At 40.5% G+C, this 26,918-nt stretch overlaps 1 protein-coding gene across 5 annotated transcripts in view; it reads right to left on the bottom strand.

Moving 5' to 3' along the window:
• Positions 1 to 26,918, bottom strand: part of CD36 (CD36 molecule) — an 83,829-nt gene that overhangs the window by 18,511 nt on the left and 38,400 nt on the right. For 3 of the 5 annotated variants that reach the window (XM_038741122.1, XM_038741121.1, XM_038741124.1), the window contains 3 exons: positions 12,806 to 12,904; positions 12,043 to 12,241; positions 3,032 to 3,192 (listed from right to left, as the gene is read on the bottom strand). In XM_038741122.1, the coding sequence (XP_038597050.1) occupies positions 3,032 to 3,192; positions 12,043 to 12,162 (281 nt within the window). In that variant the 5' untranslated portion in view covers positions 12,163 to 12,241; positions 12,806 to 12,904. Of the gene's footprint in view, positions 1 to 3,031; positions 3,193 to 12,042; positions 12,242 to 12,753; positions 12,905 to 23,478; positions 23,565 to 26,918 lie in introns of those variants that run through there. The other 2 variants (XM_038741123.1, XM_038741125.1) reach the window with 2 other exon arrangements.

The raw sequence follows: 26,918 nt of genomic DNA, 5'->3' as shown, positions 1-26,918 counted from the left end.
TCCTCCTAAATTTAAAGGAATGCTCCTATTTCCTTCCATTTAGAACATGGTAGGTATTTAAAAAAACTACAATCTGAAGAAAGAAGAGATTAAAAATAAGTGGCTTTTTATTCCTTTCTGAAAGTAGTTTTTTTTTAGAGCCTATAGATGCTTTGCACACAGTAAGTACTCAATAAATACTACTGATTGATTGATTGATTGTCGACATGATCCTTTGTGGCTTACTGGAAAGAGAACGGGCTTGGGAGTCAGAGGTCATGGGTTCTAATCCTAGCTCTGCCACTTGTCAGCTGTGTGACTTTGGGCAAGTCACTTAACTTCTCTGTGCCTCAGTTACCTCATCGCTAAAATGGGGATTAAGACTGTGAGCCCCACGTGGGACTATCTGATTACCTTGTATCTACCCCAGTGCTTACAACAGTGCTTGGCACATAGTAAGCGCTTAACAAATACCATCACTATTACTGTATTATTATTATTACTTGGAGAAATGGCACTTTGAAAGCCACAGTGTCTCTATTTATCATAAAGCACAACTGGAAATAGAGAAGAAATTATCTCAGTAAGACTGATGCCAGGACTGTGAAACAATCTCCTAAAACACCTGTGTAAAAAACAACCTTGATTTACAGCAGTATGCAAATTCACTGGAGTAACATGTAATTGCAAAGACTACCCAAAAGATGGCAGTGACTAAAAGGAAATGTAGTGTTCCGAGTTCATTTAAAACATTACTTATTTTAATATATATTTTAAGCTGGATATTTCCCTGTTCTCCCTTCTGTGAGCCCCATGCTGGGACAGAGACTGAGTGCATGCTGATAAACTTGCCTCTACCCTAGCACTTAGAGCAGTAATAATAATAATAATAATAATGGCATTTATTAAGCTCTTACTATGTGCAAAGCACTGTTCTAAGTGCTGGGGAGTTTACAAGGAGATCAGGTTGTCCCACAGGGGGCTCACAGTCTTAATCCCCATTTTACAGATGAGGGAACTGAGGCACAGAGAAGTTAAGTGACTTGCCCAAAGTCACACAGCTGACAGGTGGCAGAGCTGGGATTCAAACCCATGACCCCTGACTCCAAAGCCCGTGCTCTTTCCACTGAGCCATGCTGCTTCTCTTATATATCAGTACTTGATATATAGTCAGCACCTGACAAATACCTTAATTAATCTAAATTTTTCTTTCTTTTCGACTATGGAAAGGACATGGATAGGGATAATGATAAGGTTTGCGATACTTCTGGCTTTGTAAATTTCTTTAGAATGGGCCTCCCTTTGGCTCTACCAAGCTGAAGGGGATTTAGATTGGATAAGGAAGAATTTCTTGATTGACAAGGTTCTTCAGTGTTAGGAGGCTGGTTGCGAGACTTTTTTTCTGTATATAGGAAGCAGAAAGTCACACTTGGTGGGGGGGTGTGGGTGTGTGGGGGTGTGGGGGTGTGGGTGTGTGTGTGTGTGTGTGTGTGTGTGTGTGTGTTTTGAGGGCAAGATGGAGACAATATCTTTTTCTCAGGAATCCTCCTCCATCAAAGATATGGATCTGGAGGTCACCCCTCCTGACCCAGGTTCAGGAAAACCCAAGGCAGGAGTCAGAGGCTCCTTGGGTCACTGTATATTGGAGATCTGGATTCGAGGAACTCAGGACTCTAAACCACGAGATTTCTGAAACCCTAATGGAGTTCCTCCCTATGGAGCTCTGGAAGGAAAGAAAGGCTAATGAGAGCCCATTCCATTAAGGGAATGAACTGAATGATAAGGAATGGTTAAAGGAGCTAAAACTGGACTACTCGTCTAGGTACAAGGCAGCTGAGGATTTAATAAGAGAGTGTTTTGTAAGTACCCAGTGGGGAAAAGAGTCATTTAGCAAACGATGTGGTATGATTTTGTGGACTTCCCATATAAGGCACTCAGAAGCATCTCATTGTTGTACTCTCACTTTTAGAGTGATTTTCAGGTCACTTCCCTCTCTATGTCTCTGATTTTTCACTGGACTATGGTGAGACTAATGGCAGGTAAGAAAGCTGCTGTGTGAATCATTTATTTCATTTGTTTCAGGTGAATTAGGTGATTAATAGAAGAGTGGGAAAATAAAGCCCTAACATTTTTATACTAAATTATATTAGAAGCCATTTATATGGTATGTGGAAGGATGTAAATGATTCCTACCATGCTTTTGGAAAAGCTCTTTCACAGAATAGTGCATTCAACTTAACTTATGAGTTCTAACTCAGTCCCAGCATTAAACTACACTTGCTTTAGTGTCTGTCTACACAGCCCAATCAGTTGAAATTCAACTAAATATATGCCCACTGTCCTCCTCTTCCCCAAATAAGCCTTTTGCAAGCTCTAAGCTAAAGAGGGCAGACATGAAGAAGAGGGCAATATATTTAAAGGACATATTTGATACCATTCTAGATTGGGACCCTCCAGTTTCCAGTTAATGCCACAGCCATAACAGTGATTTGGTTGAGGTGAGCTGTTAGAATGTGGTGAACTGGAGGACTTAGAAAATAATTGTGGTATTTGTTAAGTCCAAATTTGGTGATATGGACTATTTTTCCATGAGCAAAGGACAAGGTACAAAATGCTCTCTAATAGATATTTAGCATGTGGAAAGAAATAGGCATGAAGGAATGGTGGATTTTTTTTGAAAGCAGAAATTTGAAACCTTTGGATAGCTTACCCTGTGGTATCATCCAAATATATTTTTCCCAGTTGACATTGAGAAAAGAAGCACATAGTACAGTGCTCTGCACATAGTAAGCACTCAACAAATATGACTGAATGAATGATTTTCATTCACTAAGTTCAAAATATTTTACAAACATTCAACCTCTAATTCTCTGTTTGCACATGGGAAGGAGCTATTATCCTTTTCTGCCAAATGGACAAGACATTTTGAAGCAACACTATGTCAACTTTAGCAATGACAGAGATAGCATCTACCATTGACAGGAAGTTATAGCAAGATACTGAAATGATGTTAAGCCAGTAAGCATGAATGTAATTGACAGACTTCAGCTACCTGTATGTGTAAGGACCTTTTTGTTTAACCACGATTTTTGAACTATTAACCCTCACTTCCTCCGGATTTTGCACATCAAAGATCCAGAATTGTCGGTACACATCGGTGCCTGTCTTCACCCAGTTTTTATAAGCAACTGTATCTTCTTCAATGACTCCTTCCTGTGGAAAACAAAACAAGCCTCAGGTTATTTCACAATGGAAAATGCCGATCAGAGCTCTGGGAGTTCATAACCTTTAATAACCCAAGAAAAAGTTAGTTGCGTGGAATTCTCTTTAACCTTGCTTCACGCTTGCAACAGTAATTGCTTTGAACTATTGTAGCAACCTTTTGGAATCAGCCTTTCACAAAGAGAATCCTACATGGAATATTTCAGGCAAGGCCTCTGTTGATTTTATGGAAAATCATTGGCAAAGTCCAGGAGGGGTTCTGTGAAAACCCAGTTACAACAGCAGCCAGCCCATCTTGTTCATTTAATTCTAAGGATTGTGTAACCCTCCTAAAGTTTCCATGTTCTCTGCTGCCCCTTAGTTGGATTGCAAAAGCTTAGGCAATAAAGAATAGATGAACCTAATAAGAGTTTGGGGTACATTGTACATTTTGTTCACCTCTTCTAGCTTTACTGAATCAATAGTTGGCCACACTGGTAATTTCGATAATAATAATTGTGGTATTTGTTAAGTGTTTTCTCTATGTCAAGCACTATACGAAGCTCTGAATAGGCATAGGATTCATTCCATCATATTTATTGAGCACTTACTGTGTGCGGAGCACTGTAACTAAGCATTTGATAATTAAGGTCCCACAAGGGGCTCACGGTCTAAGTAGGAGAGAAGACAAGCACTGAATTTCTATTGTGCAGATGAGGGAACTGAGGCACAGAGAAGTCAAGTGACTTGCCCATGGTCACACAACAGTAAGTGGCAGAGCCGGGATTAGAACCCTAAGTGGCAGAGCCGGGATTAGAACCCAAGTTCTCTGACTCCCAAGCCTGTGCTCTTTCCGCTAGCCAAACTGCTTCCCTAGAAAATAGAATATCAGGAATAATTGTTTCAGAAATTGGGGTGCAAACTATCCTTTGTTCTATTTCTCTTAGATTTCCCTCTTCTGTTTTTTTCTTTACTTTGTTAATGGATTCTTTGGGAATTGTTTGTGACATGGAAAACACCTAAAATAACTTATACTTTCCGATGATGCAATCTCTACGACTCATCTTCATAAGAATCACTTTCTCTGCAACTTTCCAGGTTGACAGGGAAACCCTGATAATTCTACATTCCTTGGGAGTGGAATTCTGAGAGGGTCACAGCAGCCTTAAGGTTTTCCAGACTGTTGACTCCCTTAACAAAATGAAAGGGGTTAGATTTTCTTCTGATAATCAGATTCCGCCAAAAAACAAACACCGGTTTGGTACACTGTCAGGGAACCATTCTGAGCAGTGGGTCATGTTATAGTGTATTCATTCATTCATTCATTCTATCGTATTTATTGAGTGCTTACTGTGTGCAGAGCACACTAAGTGCTTGGGAAGTACAAGTCGTCAACATATAAAGACGGTTCCTAACCAACAATGGGCACACAGTCTAGAAGGGGGAGACAAACAACAAAGCAAAACAAGTAGAAAGGCTAAATAAATAGAATAAATAGGATTATAGCTATATACACATCATTAATAGAGTAATAAATATATAAAAATAAAATAGAGTGATAAATATGTACAAATATATACAAGTGCTGTGGGGAAGGGGAAGGGGTAGGGCAGAGCAGGGGAGCAATGGGGAGGGGAAGAGGAGAGGAAAAGGGGGGGCTTGGTCTGGGAAGGCCTCCTGGAGGAGGTGAGCTCTCAGTAGGGCTTTGAAGGGAGGAAGAGTGTACTCTCCCAAGTGCTAAGTATAGTGTTCTGCACACAGTAAGTACTCAGTAAATACAATTGATTGATTGATCCATCTTTGAAACAGCATCCTTCCAATTTACCATTAACCCATCATCACAGTGGGAGGCATAAACATCATTATCTGGAGAAATGAGCTAGCCTTATTGTGCAGGAAAAGTTTGGGGAAGGACAGAGAATGGAACCATTCCTACACAGGGGACACTACTGTGCCTGTCATTTGTATGAAAGAAACTTTTCTAGACCTGGATCCATCATATCTTAGGGGGGCCAAGTATTCTGGGAAGTTTGCATTTTACCAACATAAAAATAAAAGACTGATCAAAATAAAAAACTGATCAAATCAACTCTGGTCAAAAGAGAAAAGGGGCAGTGAATGCGCAAGGAAGGACAAATATTGACCCTATCAGTAATATCTGGGGTACATTCTTTAGTTTTCTCCATATCCTGCTTATACAGCCCCCTAACCAATCTTGGATCATGGTAGCCATGGACTTTACTTTGCTCTATCCCTATTACCCTCCTTCCCTCTTCCTAGACCAAAATTTCTTCCACACCCTTTCCCCCTTCCCAAAGCAACATAGATCACTAGCCCCTTCTCTCCCTTCCGGTATGAAAACAATTCCTTTAGTTGGCACACTCAACCTGATCCTCTGTACCATTCTGGCATTCCTGACCCCGGAAACGTCCTTATAATAATAATGACAATAGTAATAATTCTGGTATTTGTTAATCGCTTACTATTTGCCAGGCACTGTACTAAGCACTGGGGTAGATAACAAGATCATTAAATTGGACACAGTCCATGTCCTGTATGGGACTCACAGTCTTACTCCTCGTTTTACAGATGAGGTAACTGAGGCCCATAGAAGTGAAATGACTTGCCGACAGTCACACAGTGGATGAGTGGCAGACTTGGGATTAGAACCTGGGTCCTTCCGATTCTCAGACCTGTTCTCTATCCATTAGGCCATGTTGGAATTGGCTGGTCTGCACATTCCGAAACTTGAGCCTCTTCCCTTGATTCCTTCACATAAAATGGCAAAGAAATGTCAACCAGATCGACAGTGACATCTTGCAAAGGGAAGGTGGCACCAAGCAACAGTAAGGGGTACTAGTTCATTGCAACATCATCTGGCAAGACCTGCAGGTCTTTTCACAAATGGAAAGAATTCTTCCCTCTCTCCCTCATGCATGTGACACAGGCTACAGACCATGAAAAAAAAACCCAGTGAGCCTTAGATATAGGCTGTGGGCCTGGCAGAGACATTGATAGTCTGCACACACAGAAAACTATGGTATTTATTGAGCAGTTACTGTGTGCAGAGCACTGTATTAAGCACTTGGGAGAATACAACACAACAACCATTGTTGAGTAGGGACCATCTCTATATGTTGCCAGTTTGTACTTCCCAAGCACTTAGTAACACAGTAAGCATTCAATAAATCTGATTGAATGAATGAATGAACAGTTAGAAGTCACGTTCCCTATCCACAACAAGTTTACAGTCGAGATGGGGAGTCAAACATGAACATAAATAAATAATTTATCATGTATAATGTACATAAGTGCTGTGGGGTTGAGGGTGGGGAAAATAACAAAAGTTCAAAGGTCACAGATCCAAATGCAGAGGGAGAGGAAGACGGGGAAAAGAGGGCTTAATTGAGAAAGGCCTCTTGGAGGAGATGTGACCTTATACTCAGTCCTTGATGTCAAAAGGAGTTCTCCTCAAACCTTCATTTTATACAATCCCAGAAAGGCTTGAATGTCTGCACCCCTTTGATTCTGACCCTTTTGAGTCTGGCTATTGGCTTCAGTATAAACTTTCTCATATGTCAAATTTATGTTTGTCTGCAGGTAATAATCTATCCCCACATCAGTATCTCTGAAGGGTTCAACCACCAGTAAAATTCCAAGCTGCTTTCAGCCATTTGCACACCCCTGCACATGGAGAGAATCAGTGACCATGCAAAAATTAACTCAGGTGGGACATTAGGCTAAACCATCATGTATCTGTTTCAGGCAATTACTTATAGCAGATGAATCCTGCATAAGGCACACCCATTTTTAAGAAAACAACAAAGAGAACGTAGTGTATTAGCCCCTGCATAAATTGGGCACATTTATTTTTAATGATTTTTAAAGACTTAAAGCTGAAAGACTGAATTGATTAAGAATTTCAACGTGAAAATAGAACTATATGCCATCTTCCAGACTAGGCAGGGAGGGTGGTCTGGGATAATTGCTCAGAGTTCTGCATGAGAGACAGCACTTTTCTCTGGCTCTGCCACCATCTGTTTGCCCTTGCCACTTGGTGTCAACATCCACTAAGCCCCAGAAATGTTGAGTGCATACCAGCCCCCATTCCACTTTCATACTACCGTGACAGTTCCTGCAGTGAATGCCTCAAAAGGGTCTACGTTCCATCCATATCCATGTTGGGAACAGATCATCAATGCCTGATGCTTAATAAAAGCTTATGGGTAGATATCTTTTCATCATCATCATCAATCGTATTTATTGAGCGCTTACTGTGTGCAGAGCACTGTACTAAGCGCTTGGGAAGTACAGGATGGCAACATATAGAGACAGTCCCTACCCAACAGTGGACTCACAGTCTAAAAGGGGGAGACAGAGAACAAAACCAAACATACTAACAAAATAAAACAAATAGAAATAAATATCTTTTAAATTATGTTGACTTTTAAAGCGGGCACCAAATTTATAATACCCATGTTGATCAAGGAAACACTCTTTAATGTGCAAAAGAACCTCATCAGAGATCATTTTTATAAAGTTTAAAATCACTTTTCCAAATCCAGATCCTGAAGCTTCATATGCAGCAGTATGGCCTTGTTGATAGAGCCTGGGCATCAAAGGACTTGGGTTCTAATCACAACTCTGCCACTGGTCAGCAATGTGACCTTGGGCAAGTCACTTCACTTCTCTGTGCTTCAGATACCTCATCTGTAAAATGGGGATTAAGACCATGAGCCCCATATGGGGGCGGGACTGTATCCAACCTGACAACCTTGTATCTACCCCGGCACTTAATACAGTGCCTGACACAGCGCTTAGGAAATACCAGAATTATTACTAGTAGTAGTAACAGTAGTGTCACAGGGCCATAGAGCTGAAGAGATACTGAAATGCTTTCCTCCTTCACAACAGACTACTTCCAGACTGATGTGAATTTCTCATAAATACCAAGACCTCCAGGATAAAAGTATCCCTCATTCACCACCCTCAGTGTGAGAACATTCCCCCTTTCATCTTCGATAAATCAATTAAACCAAAGTTTAACTTGTTCCTTTTTTGTGTGGCCTCTAGTTGCTGGTGAACAGCTCTTTACCAGCTTCTGATTAACAAGTTTTTGAACCTCAGAAATCTGGAATCTCCCAGAAATTTTCCATTCGCCAGGTTTACCTTTCCTTCTGAGTTCCAGTATCTCAAATTTCTACCACATTTGTGACCTTTTCAAATTTTTCTTAGGGGAAACAGTTTGGCTACATGGACAGAGTACGGCCCTGAGAAACACAAGACCAGGGTTTTAATGGTATTTTGTTTGTTAAGTGCTTACTCTGACCTCTGTCACTGATCTGCTGGGAGAGGTTGGACCACGTTATTTAACCTCTCTATGCTTCAGTTTCCTCATCAGTAAAATGGAGATTAATTCATCTCTCACTCTACTCTTTTAAATTGTGAGCTACGTGGGGCAGTGATTGATTCTGATCTGCATATATGCCAGCACATAACACAGTGACTAGTACATACCACATATTTATTATCATTATTTTAATAATTAACAATCATTAGTGATAATACTTAATCCTCATTCAATTAACAGTATTGAGTGCATTTTGTGTACAAAACACTGCACTAGGTATGGGGTGGGGGTGATAGTGAGAGTAGAACTCAAGGAATTTACAATTTAATGGGGCAAAGAGACACTAAAATAAAATACAGTTAGGGCAAAAGGTAATGGAAGATATGTTCACCCTAGTATCCATGTGCTTAGGTGACCCTAAAGTATTGAAATGATAGTTGGGGAACAAAGAGTGGAGAAATGAGAGATTAATCATGGAAGGCCTCCTGGAGGAGATCAGATTTCAGAAGGGCTTTGTAAATGGAGAAAACAGATGTGAAAGTGGAAGAGGGGAGTCTAGGCAGGAAGAAGGTCACATTTCCTCCAAGAGGGCTTCCCAGATTAAGCCCTCTTTTCCGGGCTTACTCTCCCTTCTGTGTTATCTATGTATATATCTATAAATTATATATTATAAATTACTTATTTATTTGTAATAATGTCTGTCTCCCCCTCTAGACTGTAAACTCATCATAAGCAGGGAACATGTCTGCTAATTATACTGTATCGTACTCTCCGAAGTGCTTAGAACAGTGGTCTACACATAGTAAGTGCTCAATAAATATGATTGATTGGTTGAATGAATGTGGGAGCAAGAGGTTGGCAGCTGGAGAGATAAGAATAAAACACAAACAATGTTACTTATCGAGTGCTTTCTGTGTGCAGAATATTGTGCTATGCATTGTAATAAGGCACAGTGAATAGATTGACGAAGGAACACACTGTATGAATTGGAGTCTAGTGGAGTAGGAGAGAGGATTGCAATGGGGAAACAGCTGACTGAGTGCCTTAAAGCCAATGATAAAGAGTTTCTGTTTCATGTGGAGAGGAATGGATAAGTATTGGAGATTTCTGAGGGGTGGGGAGACAGGACATGACCAGAATGTTGTATTAGAAAAATGATCCAGGCCTCTAAGTAAAAAATGTCCTGGAAAGGGGAGAAACTAGAGGTAGGGAGATCTGTGAGATCAAATTGTCAATCAATCAATCAATCAGTCCATGATATTTATTGAGCACTTACTGTGTGCAGAGCTCATACAACACTCTCGGGAGAGTACAAAACAACAAAGTTGGAAGTCATGATATAAGTGCCTGGACCAGTGTAGTAGCAGTCTAGAATGGAGGGAAAGGGAGAAATTCTACATATGTTCTGAGGGAAGGCTGTCTGGGATTTAGGGACAGAGTATGAGAGTTTCAAGAAAGGAAGCAATCAAGGATAATGCCACAATGATAAGCTTGAAAAATGGGCAAGGTGGTGACATCAACTGTTCGAGGAAAGTTAGGTGGAGGAGAGTATTTGGGAGGGAAGGTACTAAGCACTTGGGAGAGTACAATACAAGGAGTTGGTAGACACATTCCCTGCTGTTTCTACATCACTGAGTCAGTATGGGTTCTGGGGATGTACCTGCACACAGTAAGTGCTCAATAAATACGATTGATTGATTGATTGATCAGAAGCAGAAAAGACATGCATTTATTTTTTTGTGTAAACTCCTTGAGGGTAGGGAGCATGTCTACTTACTCTCCCAAGGATTTAGTACAATGCTCTGCACATAGTAAGCGTGCAATAAATACCACTGATTGATTGACTGGGAAAAAAGTTTATATATTGGGCTAAGTTTCAGAGTTCTTTCACTTTTTTGTTTCATGGACTCTGCACTTTTAACAGAAAGCTGGAGCAGAAAATGTAATGTACACTTTACAGGTATGTCGAGAGGCCAGGATTTTTTCCTTCCAATCTCTGTCCCATTCCTCCAAAGAGCCCATGGTTGGTAGTGACTTTTTGTCATGAGTAATTTGATCTAATGACCTTTCAAAAAGAAACAGTTCACTCCAACATCAGCAGTCTCTCTAATGCTTGATATAAATAGGCCACACTTCAAACGCACTAATGTAAGGCACTACAGTAATGTAGTGGAAATAGGAGTGGAGGGAAGGGGGGGATGGGGAAGGGCACTGAATCTCCTGACAGGACTGGTCACTGTTGCCCATTCCAGAGGAGATGACAGCTAGTAAAGGACCTTCACCTCTTCTCTCCCTTCAAGAGGTCACCTGTCTCTGAGATAGAGGTTAGGAAAATGTTGCTTCAATCACATGAGGAAATGAAGACAGTTTCAGTTATTCAAGTGGTCTAAACACTGAGAGTCTCATCACCATGGTGACTTCATACAACGCTCAGTTGTCACCATGGTGCCCAGAGGGCAAACAAGTGGGGTTGGCCATGAGAAAACACAAGGCATACCCGTTTTCCAGACATTATATGTTCCAATCCTTTGGAGGCAAAACTAAATTGAAAAATCAGATATTTGGTATCAAAATCAGTTCATTAATTAAGGCTTTGCAGAATTATACACAATACCAGATGTATGATATAAGTGTATTCCTAAGGAAGAATGATCCTTTGTTTTAACAAAATGAAATTAGTACAACATCAAGAGAGGTGTGTGTGCATGAACTGGTAAGAACAACCACTACTGGGGATACATACTGTTGCTGTGGATGAAGATAATAAGCAAACTGAAAGGGTCCTGTGATAAAAATTATTAGGCTTAATTAGTGCAGAAGTTTAATACATCCAGAATATTAAATCTAGTGATATAGTTCACCAGGAAATTTACTCTCTGGTCCCTATTTGATATTCTTTGCTCCCAGTACTAAGCAATGATCAAGCACTTGAATAATCACAGCTGCCTGTATTACTTAAGTGCATGCCTTATATGCTCTATTACTTCCTCTTAGCTGTAATTTGTTCATGCATCTGTCTCTCACGCTAGGATTTAAACTCCTTAAGAGCAGGTATCAAGTAGACTAATTCTACTGTTCCCTCCCAGCCACTTGGTACAGCGCTCTGCACAGAGTAAAGGCTCAATTAATGCTACTGATTGTGAGTCAACTGCTTTAGCATCTACTTTTCACCACAAGGCTTCTCTGAGGAAAACCTTGTTCATTTGTTGGATTTTCAACCTTATTGTAAACTGGTTAAATCACTCAACTGCATGCTAATATTTTAACATATAGAAGTACTTTCACTTGCTGTAAAAAAGGTCTAGAAATAAAATGACAGAGAATCATTTAAGGATGCTTTGGATTGACTAGAATATATGTTCCATTGCTCTCAGCACTATCCCTCTAGGATAGAAGAATTGCAATTTTTGAAGCACTTAGTATAGTGCTCTGCACGCGGTAAGTGCTCAATAAATACAATTGAATGAATGAATGATTTGACAGAGATAGGGAAAAAGACAGTGAAGTTATACCTTTTTAATAGTTTTCTGAATGATCATGTCTCCAACAGGCATAAGAACGCCTCCCAGTATGGCAAGCACTGCCCCAACGACGGCACCGGTAATAAGCCCACAGTTTCTGTTACAACCCATTTTCTCTTTCAGGGCACGACAGAAGAGTCAATTTCTCCTTCCTTCTACCACCACGTCGTTTATAGTTCAGGTCCTGCTCCTGAAATGGAGACAGATAGCAAAAGAAGAAAGCTAATTCATTAGCTCAAAGATACCAAAGTCCAAAACATAGGCAATGAAAAAAGATTCAAAAGATAATTCCATTGAAATACAAATCAACAAATGGTTAGTTGCCTGTTTTTAATCAAGCATTTCAAGAAAATGAATATTCAGGAATTTTCCCACTTCTGTTTTAACCTCCAATTGGATTGACAAAATTGTCTGGTTCATTTTCACTGCTTATTTGGGGCTTTCCTTGAGAGTTGTTTCTCTGTATGTATTTCTCATGTATTTGATTGAAGCACTTGTTTTTGTGTCACAGATCTCCACCTGTCACCTGTTCTCTAAAACACCTACCCCCTCGCTAAAGCAGCCATTTAATAACTGTGGTATTTGTTAATCACTTACATTGCTCTACACGCTGTTAATCAGGTTAGACACAGTCCCCATCCCACATGGGGCTCAGTCTGAATTCCCACTTAATCCCCACACTGCTTCCCGAATATTTCTTACATTTTGTTCTGGAACAATATATGGGCCTCTTAGGATTGCAAGTTTATTGTACCTTCTTAGAAGAGGGTAGCAAGGGACAAATGGCCTTCTCAGGAATTGCCCAGGTATGTTTCTCAGGACAGTGCAAACCTTCCAGTCATTTAGGATGTTTCTGCAAAAGAGAAGATCCAGTTTTATATCAGAAAAAAGAAGCTTTGCACCCAACTGATCACAAAGGGATCTCCAGTACTGATGTTGTACTTTGAGTTCCAGAACTATTCATGATACATGCACTTTTTAGGGTATTTCTTATTTACTTACTATGTGCCAGACACTGTACTGAGCATTGGGGTATATATAAGATGATTAGGTTGGACACAGTCACTGTCCCACGTAGGGCTCACCGTCTTAATCATCATTTTACAGATGAGATAACTGAGGCACAGAGAAGTTAGCTGACTTACCCAAGGTCACACAGCAGACAAGTGGGAGAGCTGGGATTAGAACCTGAGCTCATCCCAGAGCCATATTCTTTCCACTAGGCCATACTGTTTCTCCAAACTAGTACCACTGTCCACCTCTTCAAGAATCCACAGCCTTGTATCTTTTGGGAGCAGGGCTGGTGCCAAGGAGATGTGAGAGCCTGTGTGTGTATGTGTGTGGGCGAAAGGGGAGGTCGGGGGGCGGGGGGGGTTGTGTGACAAATACCTCTAGGACAAGTTGTTCCTAAAACTCCATGTCCCAGAAAGCCTTGGGACTGGATGATGCAGGATCAAGAGCTCACCTCCTCCAGGAGGCCTTCCCAGACTGAGCCCCCTTTTTCCTCTCCTCCTCCCCATTCCCCCTACCCTACCTCCTTCCCCTCCCCACAGCCCTGTATATATGTTTGTACAGATTTATTACTCTATTTATTTTACTTGTACATATTTACTATTCTATTTATTTCGTTAATCATGTGCATCTACTTTTCTTTCTATTCTAATGACTTGACACCTGTCCACATGTTTTGTTTAATTGTTTGTCTCCCCCTTCTAGACTGTGAGCCTGTTGTTGGGTAGGGACCATCTCTATAGGTTGCCGACTTGTACTTCCCAAGTGCTTAGTACAGTGTTTTGCTCACAGTAAGCGCTCAATAAATACAATTGAATGAATGAATGAATGAAATGTCCCTGATTTTGTATGGCCCCCCCAACAGAAGCTGGTGGTGACAGAGATTCAGAGGCCCCTTTTAAGTATGAAACTAGTGAAAGCAGTCCTGTAAAAGTCCTGTTAAGGGGGCTCACATCCTAAAACAGATTAGAAAATGTGCCTTCCTGAGGCAAGATCTGCTTAGACAAAAGCACAAACCGTCCCATTTCTGTCATAGTCCCATCAGGTTTGAGGTTATCTAAAGGAAGCAGATGCCAATCCTGCCACTCCCACCCTACTCAATCAATTTCACATTCAATCGATTGCCAAATCCTGCGGGTTCTTCCTACTAATAATGAGATCCACCTTTTCATCTCTATACAGTTACCACTTGCATACAAATTTGGGTCATAATCTTGGCTAGATTATTGCTACAGCCTCCTTGCTGTTTGCCCCTGCCTCCATCCTCTCCCTGTCCAACGTATGCTTCAAAGGTCATTTTTCTGATGAGTGTTTTCTGTGTGCACAGCACTATAGTAAACACATGAGAGAGTACTATATAACTGAGTTGATAAACATTTTCCCTGACCGCAGTGAGTTTATAGTCTAGAGGGATTACCCCTTTAATTTAATTGGATTGCTTCTATGTTCCTAAATGAATAAATAACTTTGTTTCTAAGGCAAAATAAATCTACTTTTTCTCCTGGATGTAGTTCCCCCTAGCACAGAAATCCTTCCAGATGACTTTAAAAGGATTGGGCATCGATAAACTAGAAGGCACAGTCCTATAGAATCAAATACACATATTCATAATGGAGTTACCTTCTTTCATTCACTCATTCAGTTGTATCTCTTGAGCACTTACTGTGTGCAGAGCTTTGTACTAAGCACTTGGGAGAGTACAATACAACAATAGACACATTCCCTGCCCACAATGAGCTTACAGTTTATAGGGGGAGAGACAGACATTAATATAAATAAATTACAGTTATGTACATAAGTGCTGTGGAACTGGGAGGGGGAAGAATGAAGGGAGCAAGTCAGGGTGACGCAAAAGGAACTGGAAAAAGAGGAAGGGGGGGTCTAGACAGGGAAGGCCGCCTGGGCAAGATATTCCTTCACTAACGTCATTAATAGGGGGAGAGTAATTGTTGGAGTTGAGGAGGGTGGCTATTCCAGTCCAGTGGTGGGATGTGGGCATTTGGTAGTGTGGTTTGTGAAACTGTCATTGTTCAACAACTGCTTCATGATCATAAATTCTATGAGGGTATTTGTTAAGCACTTACTATGTGTCAGGCAATGTACTAAGCGGTGGAGTAGATACAAGCTAATCAGATTGGACACAGTCCACGTCCCCGTGGGACTCACAGTCTTAATCCCCATTTTACAGTTGAGTTCACTGAGGAACAGAGAAGTTAAGTGACTTGCCCAAAGTCACACAGCAGATAAGTGGCAGAGCAGAGCTGGGATTCGATCCCAGGTCCTTCTGACTCCCAGGCCCCTACTCTAGACTGTGAGCCCCATATAGGACAGGGAATGTTTCCAATCTGATTATCCTGCAACTTCTCTAGGGCTCGGCACAAAATAAGCACTTTACAAATGCTATCATTATTATTAACTCTGTTCTAAAATGAATCATTTTCCAGAAAGAGGGTAGGAGAGAGAGGGGAGCTGAGGTGTTTGGGGAGGAGGGGAAAAAGAGACATAGATGGGAAGGGAGAGAGATAAAGAAAGAGCAAAGCACCTTCTGGGTACTTTGGGTGGGTCTCAGAGTTCTGGCTTAGAGGAGACTCTCAGGAGGTGATAGGCTGGGAGAGTTGGGGCAAGGAGGGACAAGATCAGTAGTAGCAGCATGAGTAGGGGTTGGGAAGAAGAAGGAGGAAGATTAGCAGTCTGCCTTCCAGCAGCCTGTACTTACTCCCTCTCTCTCTTCTGTCCCTATCTCTTGTTCTTTTCCCATTTCCAGGGTAGCTCCTGCTACTTTCCCTGATACCTCTTCTGCCACTATTCCCTCTGAAACCTGACTACCTCTCTGCTGCTCCTCCTCTGCCTTAGCTGTCTGGATAACTCTCAGTCTTTCTTAAAAATACTCAACTCTACAATCAGTTAAGAAACTGACATTAGTACTTAACTCTAATCCCAGGTAGACCAGGCTGGGCATCCGAGACCAACTGATAAAAGCTATTCATGGAGCTTACTACAAGGTTAGTGTACCTTTACAGGTGAGATGAATAAGCCAGAACTCTGTCCCTTCCCTAGACGTACTCACTGTTGGGCAATCTTAACTGTCTCCTGATTCATTCTTTCAGTCCTAGAAGATGGACAATAAGCTCTAAGAAAGTTCCTTTGCTAGTGCTTCCCTTATTGCCGAAGTTACTTGAATCTATTCTCTCATGCGCCCTGATCCTTAAACTATGGCCTACCATGTTTATAGAGAACCTATTCCATGCAGAACGCTGTACTAGGCACTTGGGAGCATACTAGAAAACGAGAAGTCACAGGCCCTAGAGGAGCTAATACTCAAATGGGGAAGCCAGACAAAGCCCAGTGACACAGAAATTATAGGAAATAAAGGGACAACATAAACATACCTCTAGACTGTAATCTCCTTGTGGGCAGGGAATCTGTCTACCAACTCTGTTATATTGCATTCTCCCAAACAATACGATGCTCTCCACACAATAAGGGCTTAATAAATACTACGGATTGACACAACTGGTAAAAACAAAAGGAAACAGAGAAGCCTAATGGAAAGAACACGGGCCTGAGAATCAGAGGACCTAGCCACCTGTCTAGTGTGTGGCCTTGGACAAGTCACTTAAACTATTCTGTGCCTCAGTTTCCTCCTATGTCAAATAGAAATTCAATTCCTGCTCTTCCTCTCCTCTAGGCTGTGAGACCCATATGGGACAGGGACTGCATTCCAACCGATTAACTTGTATCTACCCTAGGGCTAAGTACAGAGCTAAGCACATAATAAGCACTTAACAAATATTACAGTTTTCAAAAATAAGGAAAACATTAATAGATAAATAAGTGTGGAATATTAATCCCCTATACAGTGTTCCAATGAAGCATGATTTCACTATACATTCTGGATTCTGTCTTGTTGAGAAATTGAGGCTCATGATTTTGACAACACATATTTGTGTGGTAAGACTGTGACAGCAGTGTCAGAAGAAACAGTTGTATGCATGAACACAATATTGGTCAAGGCACAAATACTATTATCATTATAATATGAATGTATAATTATAATAATGCAATTTTTATACATAATAATAATAATGGTATTTGCTAAGCACTTACAATGTATGAGGCACTGAACTAAGCACTGGGGTAGGTATAAGTTAATCAGGTTGGACAGAGTCCCTGTCCTACATAGGGCTCATAGTTTTAATCCCTATTTTATGATGAAGGAACTGAGGCACAGAGAAGTAAAGTGACATGTCCAAGGTCACACAGCAGACAAGTGGTGGAGCCAGCCCAGGCCTGTGGTCTATCCCGTAGGCCGTGCTGTATAGTTTTCTAAACACTAAATTCCCCAAGAATATAACCCCTAAATTATAGGAATAAATTTTATGAGGGCAAGTATCATGTCTTTTTACTCCATTACATTTAGTATAGTGCTCTGTACAGAGTTATTGCTCAATAAATATTATTTATTGTTTGATTGAAAAGTGACTGTACACAAGTGGTTAATGAGATAGCCCGATGAAGGAGGCTGGGATTAATCAGGGAATGCCTCTTGGGGAAAATTTTTCTTGTAATGCTTTGAAGATGTGGAGCATCATGGTTTAGTTGACATTTGGTTGGGAGGGATAGAGTCCTATGCATGGGAAGGTGTGTTCAGTGAAAGTGGAAATCACGCTACCACTAAGAGGTTTGCTTGGAAAAGAACAAAAAATTTGAGCTGGGGTGCAGAAGAAGATGATAACGGAAAAGTGTTAGGAGAGTAACTGCAGGAAAACCTTGAATACAAAGGTCAAAAAGTTATGTTTGATGTGAAGGAGTGATCCCTGCTTCTTAAGATCTAATGATTTACTGATCTATGTCATGACACTAGATGGGTAGAATGAGCACATTTTTAAAAAGACAACTTTAGAAGCCGCAAATAAAGCATTTAACCTGAAAATGTCCTGACAGCCACTGAACATTTGGATGCAAAGCCTCAAACAAAACAACAGCTTATGGATTAGAGACAAGTGATTTACCCCTAATTGAGAGCCTGTGTGGACTTGCTGCATTTGGGGGCTGGCTTTCAAAAGATATTTGGATTAAAAGCATTTTCAGAAGTGAAGAAAGGAAACAAAAGATCTACATAATGAATAGAAAATTACAGGTCTGTGAAACATAGGAATTTCAGTTGACCAAATGTCAGTTGGTTAGTAAAGTGCCTGGGATATAGTAAGCGCTTAATAAATATGATTTTTAAAAAAAAAAAAAATCTGCCCAATTGTCCCAATGTCGAAATTGTCTCAGTAGTGACATATCTTATGGGTGATGCAGTAACACTTTCAGACCACTAGGGGACCACCCATCGAGCATTGTAACAGAACATTTTTATTTGGTTAACAGTACATGACCTCCAAGTGGTTTGAAAGAGTTAACACTCTCCTCCACAAGCTCCAAAATTCCTACAGGGCAAATTCAGGCTCTGGATCAATTGGACTTGGTATTTTACTTAGGACTGTCTATCCGGCATCATGAAAATGCAATGGCACTCTTCTGCTGGACACAACCTCTCTCTAGCTCTTCAAACTCATAGTCTTAAATAAAATAGTCTATCTTCTATCTTAGATTGTGAACCTTTGGAAGCACAGGGGCCATGTCTAATTCCCTTCTGTATATTGTCTCCCAGTACTTTAAACAGTATTCTACACAGAGTAAGCAGTCTATAAATACTATCACTACTACTGTTACTGTGACTATGGTCTTCCTTCTTTGGAAGAACAATAGTAGCTTTGGATAAATATCTTACCCCTGATGACTTATTAATTAGTTGAAAATTCTTTAATGAGCCATGGTTTTAAAGTATTATAATCATACTTTGCATTTATACAGTGCCTTTCATCTTAGAACACTTTATAACTATAAGTCCAATTATTATCCTATTTTCCGAGGAAGACCATAGGCAAAACAGGATTATCCTGGCAGATTCTGAGTTGGGCTTAAAAGATACAAATCTTAACTGACTACACCACATTCTAGATGACAGCTCTTACTTTTCTTCCTCTTAGAAATTAAAGCTTCACTTCTCATTATGCTGGAAGTGTAGAATTCTATTCACACGTATTTTACAATGAATAATCACTAGTCATATAATGGTTTTGCTGGTAACTACTCTATTTTTTCATTTGATGGAATTTTATGGAATTTTCATTCTCCATCAAGTGACCTTGGAAGTTATTATTACTTCTATGTCTCTCACACAGTTGCACTTCACTGATTGCTTGTATGCTTCTAAAATCAGCTCGCAAAGTACTCAGGTATAAGAAGAAAACCAAGGTTCTTATGTATTCTCAACAGGAGAAATGAGCATAGAATGAAATTCACTTCTTGCATAGCTTGGCTATCCCCCTAATCACATACCTTAATTGCCTTGCAAGATCAGTCTTCCCCTCCCTCCTTCCCTCTCCAAGGCTATGGCACATGCAATTCTCCTTTTCAAGTATCTGGAAATGCCTCTTCTAGGTGTCTTCAAGGTATAGGTCTTTCCCCAAATAATCCATAAGTATCTTTAAGAGAGGACCGTCATATCAGAGTATGACACCATGCTCTCCTGCCCTCTTGGAAACTTGGTGGAAACTGAGACAGTGATCTAGTCTGAAGTCTGTGCTGCAACAAAATCCGTCCTCTGGCCCAGGGCAGCACAGGGCATGGTTCCCACACAAACTTAATTACTCTCCTGTGACACGAAGGTTTGATCTGTGAAAATCCCAACCAGCCTGGGGCTGCTGTTTCCTAAGACATGAAATGTAAAAACTGAATGGCACACCACTGACACATTTCAAGCAGCTTTCTGGACTGTGGGATGGCAGGGGGCACCTGGATTTGTAGTATTATGAGGAAAATTGAATCTCATGTCCAGCTGACTCGGTGACTCTCCAGTTCATTTTCCCCTTCCTCTTCCTTCCCACCCTCCATTCCTCCTAGTGCCCATTACCTCAAGCTCATCTTTGCAAACACCATAGTGCCAAGCAGATTGAGACAAAGGAACCTGTGTATTGGCTGGTGACAGGTATTTGAAAGTGTTGCTGATAGATTTTTTAGTCAATCAATCATATTTATTGAGTGCTTACTGTGTTTTGAGCACTGTACTAAGGTCTTGGGAGAGTACAATATAACAGAGTAGGTAAACTCTATCCCTGCCAACAATGAGTTTACAGTTTAGAGGGTGAGGAGGTATTTCAAGCATTCTAGCTGCAAAATCTTCCCTCTTAGAAATATTATTTTGTCAAATAAATCTTGATAAGTGACAAAACATCAGGAAGGAGAGAGGGGGCAACTCCTTGAATATCATGGCCTTTTGGCTATTGACTGGATTTTTGAAGGTTTTTCTTCCAAAGAAGACCACAAGAGTTGTTTCTGGGCAATCTGCCTCCTTACGGCACTATCATCATCATCATCAATCGTATTTATTGAGTGCTTACTGTGTGCAGAGCACTGTACTAAGCGCTTGAGAGAGCACAATATACGAGAATTAGTAGATATGTTCCCTTCTACAAGGAGTTTACAGTCTGGAGGTGGAGACAAACATTAAAATAAATTATGGAGAGGTACATAAGTGCTGTGGGACTGAGGGTGGGGTGATAAAGGATACAAAACCAAGTGTAACAGAGATACAGTAGAGCAAGGGAGAACGGAAAATGAAGGCCTAGTCTGGGAAGGCATACCTAGACAAATTAAGACCAGCATGACCTAGTGGAAAGGGCATGGATTCTGCTATACTGCGCGATCTTGTGGAAAAAGCATGAACCAGGGCAGTCACAAGGCATGGAGTCTAATTCCAGCTCTGACAATTGCTGGCTATGTGACCTTGGACAAGTCAGTCAACTTTTCTGCGCCTCAGTTTCCTCACCTATGAGAGAGGGATTAAATACCTGGTCTTCCTTTTACTTTGACTGTGAGACCCATGTGGGACAGGGACTGTGTAATGCCTGATTATCTTGTATCTACCATCTGGTGCTGAGTTTATAAGTGTTTCACAAATACCACAATTAGTATTATTCTAGTCCCAGTTCTGCCACTGTCCTAGACAAGTCACTCTCTGAGTTTCAGTTTCCCTCTCTATAAATTGTGATTAATAATAACTACCTTTAGGCCAAAATGATATACATAATGCGAAAGGGCTTTTGAAAAATGAAAGTGGTTTATAAATTTGAGGTTCTATAAAAAGGCAGCTTGGTATTATAATGCAGTTTTGCCTTGAATTGTTCATACACACAAAAACAAATAAAAAATAAAAACAAAAAACATTCCAAGTGCAACGAAGCAAGATATCAGGCAGAATCTAGACCTTTGAATAAAATGCCATGGAATTCATGAAAGACAGAGCAATGATTACACCCCAATTAGTCATATGTACATCCTTGAATGATGTCCAGAAAAGAGAATTTCATCAAATCATCATTTGATGTAGAGCAGAGTTCTAGGGGACACTGTGTTAGAGGATTCTTTCAGTAAGGAATGTAGGCCAAAGAAGTCCCAATCCCCTGGAGGCAGTAGCTCTAAAAAAAAAAAAAAAACTTCTGAAAGATCAGCTTCCTAGTCTACTTTCAAGTTTGAATATTGCTGTACACTCTGTCCAGTGATCCCACCCCTGCAATTCTAACTGGCTGCTTTGCTTTCTGAGCTAAGTTATCTGATGTTTTTTATAGCTGGTTTTCTCTTCTCCTTCCTCTGTGGTTCCTCAAATATGCCTCTTGGGATCACGTCCTTAGCACATCAGCCCCCTTCGCTCCTCTACCACTTTTTCGATTACTGTTACCATTAGACTACTGACATTAAAAAAAAAGAAATCTGAATTAACTCCACCACATGCTTTTAAAGCTAATCTTCTGTTTGAGGTACCTGAGTTGGTTCACAGTTGTTCTGATAAATGACCCACTGAGTTAAAAATATAAGAGGAAAAAAATATGGCCCAATTTCAGTTGTTCCACTGTATTTTTTGATCATTAGAGAAGCTGAATAAATCAGTCCAATAATACCTCTCAGGGAATTTAAGTCCAGATAAACCTTATATAACCAAATAGCAGCTTGTTGGGGCCAGGGAATATATCTACCAACTCTCTTATACTGTAATCTCCCAAGCACTTATTTCAGTGCTCTGCACATAGTAAGTGCTCAATAAATATAACTGATTGATAACTACTCCAGAGTGATGTTATTCTTTTTCAGTGCATCAATCATATTTCTTGATTGCAAACTGAGATTTGTACATAAACTCAATAGCCAAAGAAACCCCTTTATGGCTGAAAATTGTAATAACCCCTATCTACAGGGGTTATTCACTAGCTTTACTCTTTCAAATTAATAAATTCAGTCCAACTTATTTTTTGGCATCATTAATGACTTTGTCCACTAATTAATATTTAACTAGGGAAGCAGCATAGGTTAGTAGGTAGAGCTCAGCCCTGGGAGTCAAAAGGACCTGGGTTCTAATCCTGACTCTGCCACTTGTCTTCTGTGGGACCTTGGGAAAGTCACTTCACTTCCCTGTGCCCCAGTTCCCTCATCTGTAAAATGAGGATTAAAACTGTGAGCCCCACCTGGTACATGGACTGTGTACAATCTGATTTATTTTTATCTACCCCAGTGATTAATTAGAACAGTACCTGGCACATAGTGAACAAATACCATATTACAAAAAAGAACTATGAAAGGAATTGATTCAACAGCTATCTAGTGATAGTTAAGTTCACATCATATTATACAATATTAACTATTAAAAAGATGACTAGGATAAAGACTTCATTTATGCTTTCAATTAAAAGACACATATACTTCTCCAAACATAGTAAAATACCCAATGATCTCTGATAACTGCAAATCATTCTAAATAATCTTACTCCATTATGATTTTTGACTGATGCAAATTAACATTAAAAAGAAGAATCAAATAAAATACAAAAAAATTAAGATAAAATGGTTTCATTAAAATCACATTACCATTCAGAATTTATTTTATCTGAATGGCATCACTGAGAATGCAGCATTTACAAACACCTATGCAAACTATATTTAATTTCACAAAAATTTGATTAATATATAATATTTGATTAATAATATTTTGTTAAATATTAGGTATAATGGAAAAGAATTGGCAGATGAATAACCCAGGAAAGAAAATAATTAAGTGCTGAAAACAATCCCAACTTTCTTTTGAAGAATTAGCAAGAGTTAATTGTTTCTCTTAATAAACTGAAAAAAACATTTAGAAAGTACTACCATTGTCAAAACAATAAGGTTTTCAAGCATTTCCTCTTTGTGACATTTATATAGGAGTTTCCTTTCCCAGTAAGATCTGAGTGGTGGATAACATCCTCTAAATAAATATATATATGTACATGTATGTGTACATATATATTTATTTATACACAAGGTCATATGACTTACCATGGAAAAACTGAGTAATTTTCAGTTAAATGTTCCAGCCATACAACACCCATTAAGATCAAGTGACATTCTGCATCTAAATCCCCAGCTTGAGACACATCTACTAAAGTCTGTGAGAGAGTTTAAATATTCAGAAAGACGTCAGATCCCAGTATGTGGTTTGTTGCCAGAAAGGGAAAAAAAAAAATTGTATTCCCTCTTTGGGGTCTATTTTTATGGCTTGGCCAGGACCCATTACCTATATCTGATGATAAAATACTTAGCAGCAATTTTCTCTCAAATTCTCATCCAAGTAAGTCAGAGGCCAGTGAGACAAAAGGGAACTTACTTGTTCAGCTACCCATAAACTATTTTGAGTTACACTGTATCACAGCCAAATGCAGAAACATGAGAGTGAAAAAAAACCCACCACTTATCTCCGTTTTGAGCCATCCAAATATTTCCCTGAAACAATCATTAAGATACAGGTTCCTCTGTCATCAGTTACATGGTTTCTGTGCTGTACTAGCCCATTGTTTATCAGAGTTTGGTGAAACTCTAAAAATATATTCTTAACTTAGGGGGATGAATTAGGGAACCGGGAGAGGAAGTGGTCTCTTGCTTTGAAACTATAGAGCCACAAAAATTCCTACACTATCTCAGGCAAAATTGAAATCAAATTGGAAAATTTAGAAAATATTGATCAAATACTAAGGTTGACTTTGTTTCTTAAGAATAATAAATGTCAAGGGCTAACAGACAAATTCTGATTGTTAAAAGAGGCAATTCTGTTTACCTTATTGTGAGAGGCAATTTTTAAAACAAAATCCTCATTGCCATTAAAAATATTCAAACTTACATTAAAAGAAGAATAGTCTAGTATTTATTCTTCTGCTTGGGATTCCATAGAGAAAAAAAACAAATAAATAAACCAATGAAAATAGGCAACAGACGGGTTAAGATCACAGATGTATTACTGGCTCAGATCAGTGATCCACCCCATCCAGAATTCAGTTTCCAACAGTTGCAACATGATACTCAGAGGAACTATGTGACGGTTGCCCTCCTTGACATCTAGCCTTACATGAGTAAGGGAACAACAATAATTGCTGTATTTGTTAAGTCCTTACTAGGTGGCAAGCTCTGTGCTGAGCACTTGGGTAGATGATCAGATGAGACACATTTTGCCTCTCTCCAACCCTGCTTTTCTCTATAATAGGCTCCTTTGGAATATTTACCATGACTTTATGCCTCCTGTCTTGGAAACACAATGTCCTGTGGCAATGAACGCCTGTGGTAATTATTTGGCAAAAATAATGTCAACCATGCAACTTAAACCATAAACTTGGGGGGAAACATTGCTAGATCATCCTCGTCTTTTTCTCAAATTTCACTTCTTTCAGTAAAGAATGTCATACTCTGACATTCTGACATCTGAGAAGAGGAAGTATATTTAGATCATTCGATCATGCTAAAATCAGTCCATAGCACTGACATTTATCTCTGTAATCTGCCTTAGAGAAGATTGCGTGTGTTTAGATCTGGGGAAGCGGCATTGCCTAGTGGATAGAACATAGGCCTGGGACTCAGACAACTGGGTTCTAATTTTGTGTCTGTTGTGTGACCTTGGGTAAGTCATTTAACTTCTCTGTGCCTCATTTACCTCATCTGCAAACTGGGGATTAAGACCATGAGCCCCATGTGGGACAGGGACCATGTCCAACCTGATCAATTTGTATCTACCTCAGCGCATTGAACAGTGCTGGGCAGGTAGTAAGTGCTTAACAAATATCACAATTATTATTCATTATAACTAAATTCAAGGGCTATAATTTTTTGAAATAGATCAGGATCCTGTTGCATTTTTCTCAGGAGTCACATCTGAGTGTTTTAGAAAAAAAAATGGGGTTCTCAAGCCAGGAAAGTGGAGTGAGGCACTGACCAGGGCCTTGGGGGGCAGAGGGGGTAGGGTGCCACTAAACATCAGAAGAAGTATGATAAGACTCCTACTATGGCATCACCATGATGGCCTATCTAAGAGCCTCTATGCACTGCCTGGGGTTGCTGGGCGCCGTTTGGACTATCATTGACTAGGGCTATGGATAATAGCAATGGGGAGCCCATCTGGGGCTCTCTGCTGGGCTGAATAGGGGCATGCCAACCCCTAGAAGTCCATAGAACTAGTCCCATGCCTCCTAAATCCCTGGAGAGCCAGAGGCACTGAACTGGGGGTAGAGAGGAGGGGGTTTGTGGCTCCAGGGCCCAGCAGGAGACCTCCTCTTGGCACTGAACCCATACTGCTTAGATTAGGGAAGCAGTGTGGCTTAGTGGATAGAGCACAGGCCTGGGAATCACAAGGCCCTGAGTTCTAATTGCATCTCCACCACATGTCTGCTGTGTGACCTTGGGCAAGGCACTTAACTTCTCTGGCCCTCAGTTACCTTATCTGGAAATTGAAGATTAAAAGTGTGAGCCCCATGTGAAACAGGGAATGTAACCAACCTGATTACCCTGGGGCATAAAACAGTGCTTGGTACATAGTAAGCTCATTCATTCATTTGCATTTACTGTGTTTACTGTGTGCAGAGCACTGTACTAAGCTAAGTGCTTAACAAGTATCATAATTATGATGATGATGATGACGATCCATTTGGTGTCATAAGGAGAGGCACTCCTCACCTCATTCTATCCAGGTGGAAAGCCCCTGCCCCTTCGCAGAGGAAAACCTCCATGGCCCCTGAAGTTTCCGGAGATGTAAACAGCTCACCAGAGTCAGGAGAAAAGGAGGGGGAAGGGGGTTCTGGACACGAGTAGGAGGAGGGAGAAGAGCTGGGGCAGACCTAGTCACACTCCACTGCAGTCCCAGGAAGCCCCTGCATCCCAGCAGCACAACTGAAACCCACTCCAGCTGGGGAGTGCAGAGGAGTGAAGTCTTGCTCTGAGTGGGGAAGAGATACCTCACTGTAACCCCCCTGGCAGAGGGGCTTCCTTCTTCCTCTGGGGGTGGCCACACCAATGCTGTCTATGCCTTTACGAGGACGAGTGGGGAGAAAAGAATGGGATGTGAAGGCAAAGAGACTAACTTGGATCATTTCAACCAGCCCTTTTTCCCCTTCTCTTCATTCTACTTATCATCTCCCCATGACTATGAAGCAGAGGTGGGACACATTAATTTCACCACTCATGCTGATGTCACAAGAAACCTTGGGAGCCCCATAAAATCAAGTAATTCTGGGGCCGCACTGGGGAGAATCAATCAATCAATTGTATTTATTGAGCGCTTACTGTGTGCAGAGCACTCTACTAAGCGCTTGGGAAGTACAAGTTGGCAACATATAGAGACAGTCCCTACCCAACAGTGGGCTCACAGTCTAGAAGGGGAAGAAACAGCTAAGCAGGCCTTACTGCGGTAAACAGGCAGTGGATTTGGGTCAAGTAGGGACAAAGTACTTAAAATTGCT

This window comes from Tachyglossus aculeatus (genome assembly GCF_015852505.1).
Source record: "Tachyglossus aculeatus isolate mTacAcu1 chromosome 12 unlocalized genomic scaffold, mTacAcu1.pri SUPER_6_unloc_1, whole genome shotgun sequence".
Taxonomy (NCBI): Eukaryota; Metazoa; Chordata; class Mammalia; order Monotremata; family Tachyglossidae; genus Tachyglossus; species Tachyglossus aculeatus.
Note: the sequence above shows the minus strand (reverse complement) of the source record. Positions and strands in the feature narration are given on the sequence as shown.